This window comes from Macrobrachium rosenbergii, chromosome 9 (assembly GCF_040412425.1).
Source record: "Macrobrachium rosenbergii isolate ZJJX-2024 chromosome 9, ASM4041242v1, whole genome shotgun sequence".
NCBI lineage: Eukaryota > Metazoa > Arthropoda > Malacostraca > Decapoda > Palaemonidae > Macrobrachium > Macrobrachium rosenbergii.
This window is the reverse complement of record NC_089749.1, coordinates 51,318,608-51,326,107: the sequence shown is the minus strand read 5'-3', so window position 1 is coordinate 51,326,107 and position 7,500 is coordinate 51,318,608. Positions and strand designations below refer to the sequence as shown.

The 7,500-nt window shown below is 35.0% G+C and overlaps 1 protein-coding gene across 3 annotated transcripts in view; it reads left to right on the top strand.

Annotated features, from left to right (window-relative positions):
- LOC136841798 (E3 SUMO-protein ligase EGR2-like) overlaps positions 1-7,500 on the top strand; it is a 125,486-nt gene that overhangs the window by 75,909 nt on the left and 42,077 nt on the right. Inside the window, exon 2 of one of the 3 annotated variants that reach the window (XM_067109094.1) lies at positions 1,170-1,205. The exons of the other annotated variants lie outside the window; for them this stretch is intronic. Within the exon in view, the coding sequence (XP_066965195.1) occupies positions 1,170-1,205 (36 nt within the window). The remainder of the gene's footprint in view (positions 1-1,169; positions 1,206-7,500) is intronic. 3 annotated transcript variants of the gene reach the window in all.

Below are 7,500 nucleotides of genomic sequence, written 5' to 3'. Positions count from 1 at the left end.
ATATATATAATAAATATACATAATATAATTAACATATATATAAATTGGTTTTGTAAAAAACACTTCTAATCAGCGACCAATATTTTCTATCCTTGCTCTGATCTCACTCTGTAATATTAAGTTTAAACATGAGCAATGATTACTTGCTCCGTTGGTATTAGAATTAGTAAGGAAAATTTAGTTTAACTCTTGAATACTTCGTTATTAATATTCACTGACATTATTTTTCAAATCATATTACTGTTATAAGGAACTTATATAAGGAACTTCTATGTAAGTCAATCATTACCAATCCCGAGAGAATGTCGTTTATATTACTCCTAATTAGATTATGACTGTTTCAATTGTAAGACATCCCCAGCAAAGAATGGTAAAAATTATATAGGGCGGTAATGATCTCTAAAACGATCTAGGAAGAATAACATAACATAGCATAACATTCTGAAGAGGAGAAGGCATTCTCACTTTCAACATACGAATAACATAGCATAACATAACAGTCTGAAGAGGGAAAACATTCTCATTTTCAATGGACGAAAAACACAGCATAGCATAACAGCCTGCAGAAGGTTTGAAAAACATTCTCATTTTCAATAAACGAATAACACAGCATAGCATAACAGCCTGCAGAGGGTTCGAAAAACATTCTTATTTTCAATAGACGAATAACACAGCATAGCATAACAGCCTGCAGAAGGTTTGGAAAACATTCTTATTTTCAATAAACCAATAACATAGCATAGCATAACAATGTGAAGAGGGGATAACGTTCTCATTTTAAATCAAATAACATAACATAGCATAACTTCCTGCAGAGGGGTTGAAAAACATTCTCATGTTCAATCGAATAATAACATAGCATAACAGCCTGCAGTGGGAAAAACATTCTCATTTTCAATACACAAATAACATAGCATAGCATAACAGCCTGCAGAGGTGTTGAAAAACATTCTCATTTTCAAAAGACGACTAGCATAGCATAGCATAATAACACCCTGCAGAGGGGGTTTCATTTTCAACAGACCAGTCTTCCCTCCTCTCATGTTCAACTTGAGTAGAAGAACGACGTGTATAATCTAAGGAAACGTAGATGTAAGGCGAATAACATGACATAACATATCATAACATTCTCCCATTATGGATGAGCCAATTACCATTCTTGTTTTCAGACGACGACCGCCGGGATATGGTGCGGAATGGAAGAGGTCGGTGTCTGTACCTTCGTTTATTTTTATTTATTTATTTATTTATTCATTTCTTGGTTCCTACGTAGTTTAATTTCTCGTGATTTTTGAAGGCGGGGAAAGAGACAGAGAGAGAGAGAGAGAGAGAGAGAGAGAGAGAGAGAGAGAGAGAGATTTATAGTTATCTGTCAGAAAACCAGAAGCGACTAACTGAACAAGGAAAGATTAATAATCGTTGAGAGAGAGAGAGAGAGAGAGAGAGAGAGAGAGAGAGAGAGAGAGAGAGAGAGAGAGAGACTTTTTTATCTAGGTGCTGACAAAAAACAATAAAACTGGAGAAAAACAACCACTGAGAGAGAGAGAGACAGAGACAGAGACAGAGAATGAATGAATGATTCTGAGTTATCTGGCATCGTGAAGAGAGAGAGAGAGAGAGAGATAGAGAGAGAGAGAATGAATGATTTTGAGTTATCTGGCATCGTGAAGAGAGAGAGAGAGAGAGAGAGAGAGAGAGAGAGAGAAGAGAGAGACATACTGACAAAGAAACAAAACTGACAAAGAACTAAACTGGAGAAAGAACTAATCACTAAGAGAGAGAGAGAGAGAGAGAGAGAGAGAGAGAGAGAGAGAGAGAGAGAAGGTAGACTAAACAAGACATCAGTAAAATCAGCCGAAGAAGGAATGTGTGTGTGTGTGTGTTCGTACGTGCGTATTCACTGCCCTCTCCCCTGAAGCCGTTACTTATAAGTCCGGTGTTAAGTGCGGCTCAGCCTTGAGAAATCACCGGGATAGCATGTTTACACTCATTTCAAAGCGCTGGTCTTTATTACAAGTTGTCTTCATAACAAGCTGTCTTCATTACGAGTGATTAGAGTTGTTGCTTTTTATTACAATCTGTTACGCAACTGTGCTCAACAACCTTTCATGCACTGTGCATGCCAGTCTGTATGACGAGCATACGTGAGATATAAATGATAATTTGGTCAAATTTTGCGTAACGATAGAGTCACATCTTTGATATCAAAGGAATCATAGTTTTATCTTTAAAACTCCAAGCAGAGTTTTTGTTATTCTTAAATAATTATATATATTTTTAAACCTAATTACATCAGAGAGAGTTTGTAATTCTGAGAGAATCAAGATTTCGGAATTCTGAAAGAATACTAGAAATTCAAATTCTGAAAAAATGGAATATACTGGAATTTTGAAATAGGAGAGAGTTTTGGATTCTTAAAGAAAAGAGTTTTTAAGTGAAGGTCATTAGACAGTAGCGCTAACAAAATTTAAAAGAAAATAAGGAAGTAATCCTAAAATTATGAATGTAAACGATTTTATACAAATTAGCTGTGAAAATAAAAAAATTAAATATAAAAATTTTGAATAGAAAGTATTTTTTTAAATCTGACAAAAAAAAACATTAAAATAAAAAAAAATTTTCAACATCGAAATTACCCAAAACCTCAACAGTTTTTTAAAGTAAATTTTAAGGCAGAAAATTTTGTAAAAATTAGAAAGATTCAGAGCTATTCTAATTCTGACAAAACTTTTAAACGTTTTTAAGATGATTTTCGAACGCAAACACCACAGGAAGAATCAGTGGTGAATGAACTGACGAGGAAAAATCCGTTATATTTGAACTCAAAAGAATCGATGATTTCGAAAGTCTGGAGACAATCTGTGGTTTCTGAACTCTGAAAGAATCTCATCTCGGACTAAGAATCAGTTATTTCAGAACTAAAAGAATCGAAGGTTTCTGACCTCTAAATAAATCACTGATTGAAGAACGAACAGAAACAATGGTTTCGGAACTGGTAAAAAAAAAAAAAAAAAAAACAGATACATTTCAGCTCAGAAAATATACAATGATTTCCAGTATCGTAAAGAGTCAAATATTTCAGCAACTTGTAATAGACTCGGTGCAACCATTAGTTAGTCTATTTCTTTATAATATTAAGAATAGTTTGCTCAGCATGAAGTGAATGCCATAACATATATCGTTTATTCTTCTTCCTATTGCTCGGCTGTCGTAGAGAGTAGATACAGACCAATTACCATTAATGCAGAAATGAAAATTTAAACGTATGTTTCTCGAGGAACCCCATTCTTCTTCTTCTTTTCTTTCTGCCCTGCCAGCCATTAGTATTTATTCTTTCCTCCTCTCCGCTGTAGCTATAAGATAAGGATCAGCATGAAAAATGATCTGCGTTTGGCGATGCACGAGAGAGAGGGTCAACGCGACCGGACGACATTATCACACGGGCAAGACGCCATTACCGCCCAGGCCCCAGCAACGGAAAACAATGACGTATGGAAACCCAATAATTAAAATCATCAGCAAGGGCTTCTCGACACGTACAAAATTCGGGAGATTTCTATAGCAAACCGTTCGGGGGTTCCCATCTTTCTTCTGACAAATCTCGGGGAATCCCGTCCAGAGAAATAAAAAAAAGCAAGTCCTCTCCGTCGATTTCCTTACGATAAGGGAAGAATTCTATAATGTGGTGTTGTCTGAATGAAATGGAAATGATTGTCCCGGCGATCTAGTAAAACGTTCCAATGGTTTCCGATGCAGCTTAATTTCATAAGCAGTTTCTCAAATAGGGTGAGAAAATTTCATTTGTAGAAAATATGACACCGCGAGAGAGAGAGAGAGAGAGAGAGAGAGAGAGAGAGAGAGAGAGAGAGAGAGAGAGAGAGAGAGAGAGAGTCTTGACATATAGATCATAATGATCATTACCATTAATTACACGAGTATTTCAATCGAAGTCTGAATCCTAAGCTTCTTCATATGAAAACGATAATGATTATCACCAATAATCTCTCGATTATTTTAAGCAAATTTGATTATCAACATTAATTATTTGATTGCGCTAATTAAAGCATTGATTTTAAGCTGTGTATGTAAAGATAATTTGTTATCACCATTAATTTCCCGATTACTTTAATAAAAACTAATGAAAGTTGTTCCTTATGTAGAAAATTACTTATTATTCAGTTGTTTTGCTAAGAATATTTATCCTTAACAGCTTCCTATGAATGTAATTTTAATTAACGATTAAAAATGGTTCTTTTAATAAATTTTCCTTTTACTTGAAACAAGTACTGTATATCTTTTCAAATCATGAACAAATTCTGATCTGTGCTATCGAGGACAAGATGCTGTTTAAACTAATTTATAGTGCTTGATTTCATCCAATAAACTGCATAATAGTTGTTCTGTTGACTAAAATGAATAATAACTTTTCCAGTTAGTACCAGGGCATGATTAAATTTTATTACTAATAAAATAATCATTAATTCATAATTTTTTTTCGCTCACGAGAAATACCCAAACTTATAGCAATAACAAAGGTTTCTGGAGCATTCTGCCACTCTCGAAAAATAGTCCAACAGTTTTTGCCATGGCAAAAAGAGTTCTGGAGTATTTTGCCACTCTCGAAAAATAGTCCAACTTATGGCAAAGAGAGTATTTTGCCACTCGAAAAATAGTCCAACTTATGGCAAAAAGAGTTCTGGAGTATTTTTCCACTCTCAAAAAATAGTCCAACTCATGGCAAAGAGAGTATTTTGCAACTTTCGAAAAATAGTTCAACTAATGGCAAAGGGAGTTCTGGGGTATTTTGACATTCGAAAAATAGTCCAACCTATGGCAAAGAGTTCTGGAGTATTTTGCCACTCTCGAAAAATAGTCCAACTTATGGCAAAGAGAGTATTTTGCCACTCTCGAAAAATAGTCCAACTTATGGCAAAGAGTTCTGGAGTATTTTGCCACTCTCGAAAAATAGTTCAACTTATGGCAAAGAGAGTATTTTGCCACTCTCGAAAAATAGCCCAACTTATGGCAAACAGTTCTGGATTTTGTCACTAAAATAGTCCAACTTATGCCACTCTCGAAAAATAGTCAACTTATGGCAAAGAATTCTGGAGTATTTTACCACTCTCGTGAAATAGTCAACTTGTGGCAAAGAGAGTATTTTGCTACTCTCGAAAAATAGTCCAACTCATGGCAAACAGTTCTGGAGTATTTTACCACTCTCGAAAAATAGTCAAAAGAAGTATTTTGCCACTCGTAAAATAGTCAACTTATGGCAAAGAGAGTATTTTACCACTCTCGAAAAATAGTCCAACTCATGGCAAAGAGAGTGTTTTGCCACTCTCGAAAAATAGTCAAATGGCAAAGAGAGTATTTTACCACTCTGCCACTTTGCCACTCGAAAAATAGTCCAACTTATGGCAAAGAGTTCTGGAGTATTGTGCCACTCTCGAAAAATAGTCCAACTTATGGCAAAGAGAGTATTTTGCCACTCTCGAAAAATAGTCCAACTTATGGCAAAGAGTTCTGGAGTATTTTGCCACTCTCGAAAAATAGTCCAACTTATGGTAAAGAGAGTATTTTGTCACTCTCGAAAAATAGTCCAACTTATGGCAAAGAGTTCTGAAGTATTCTGCCACTCTCGAAAAATAGTCCGACTTATGGCAAAGAGTTCTGGAGCATTTTGCCACTCTCGAAAAATAGTCCAACTTATAGCAAAGAGTTCTGGAGTATTTTGCCACTCTCGAAAAATAGTCCAACTTACGGCAGAGAGTTCTGGAGTATTTTGCCACTCTCGAAAAATAGCTACTTATGGCAAAGAGAGTATTTTGCTACTCTCGAAAAATAGTCCAACTTATGGCAAAGAGAGTATTTTGCCACTCTCAAAAAATAGGCCAACTTATGGCAAACAGTTCTGGAGTATTTTGCCACTCTCAAAAATAGTCCAACTTATGACAAAGAGTTCTGGAGTATTTTGCCAATCTCGAAAAATAATCCTACTTCTGGCAAAGAGAGTATTTTGCCACTCTCGAAAAATAGTCCAACTTATGGCAAAGAGAGTATTTTGCCACTCTCGAAAAATAGTCCAACTTATGGCAAACAGTTCTGGAGTAATTTGCCATTCTCGAAAAATAGTCCAACTTATGGCAAAGAGAGTATTTTGCAACTCTCGAAAAATAGTCCAACTTATCGCAAAGAGTTCTGAAGTATTTTGCCACTCTCGAAAAATAGTGCAGCTTACAGCAAAGAGGAGTATTTTACCACTCTCGAAAAATAGTCCAACTTGTGGCAAAGAGTTCTGAAGTATTCTGCCACTCTCGAAAAATAGTCCAACTTATGGCAAAGAGTTCTGGAGTATTTTGCCACTCTCGAAAAATAGTGCAACTTATGGCAAAGAGAGTATTTTACCACTCTCGAAAAATAGTCCAACTTGTGGCAAAGAGAGTATTTTGCCACTCTCGAAAAATAGTCCAACTTGTGGCAAAAAGACTATTTTGCTACTCTCGAAAAATAGTCCAATTTATGGTAAAGAAAGTATTTTGCCACTCTCGAAAAATAGTCCAACTTATGGCAAAGAGTTCTGAAGTATTCTGCCACTCTCGAAAAATAGTTCAACTTATGGCAAAGAGTTCTGGAGTATTTTGCCACTCTCGAAAAATAGTCCAACTTATGGCAAAGAGTTCTGGAGTATTTTGCCATTCTCGAAAAATAGTCCCACTTATGGCAAAGTGGAGTATTTTGTCACTCGAAAAATAGTCAACTAATGGCAAAGAGTTCTGGAGTATTTTGCCACTCTCGAAAAATAGTCCAACTTATGGCAAGGATAAGTTACTGATGGAATTCCACGGACCATGAACAACAGTTTGCAAAATCTATATAAATAAATATAAATATACCTCCTTACCGTTACTGATCCAAGACTAGATATCTTACTTGATAATTATTATGGTCATACAGTTTTTTTAAACATACATAGGAAAAAGGGAAAATTATAGAAATTTAAAAGCTTGTTTTTCTCGTAGAAGTATGTATAGACATAACATTTAGTTCGTGTGTGCGTAATTATATAGGCCTATATATGATATATATAAAATATATACATATACATATATATATATATAATGCATATATATATGTGTATACATAATGTGTGTTATCTCTGTACATGAATATATACATAACAAGCTAAATAAATAAACTTACAGGTACACAGCATTATCCATCTAATAATAAACCTGACTGAGTGTAGAAACTTCAAACCCGTTGCTACATTACAGTAATGCTCCCAGCTATAAACCTTTCGGAATGCTTGACAACAGAATACATCCAAAGAATAACAATATTAATTGTTAAAAGCAGCAATAATAATAAAAGAGACCTTGTCAATTTAGTAGACTGAGCACGATGCATGACATTAAGAGTCCTAAAAAGAAATGTGGAAAAGTCTGCGGGATTTTGCCGCCATGTTCCAATGAAAATTTAATTGTAAAAAATATTATTTTT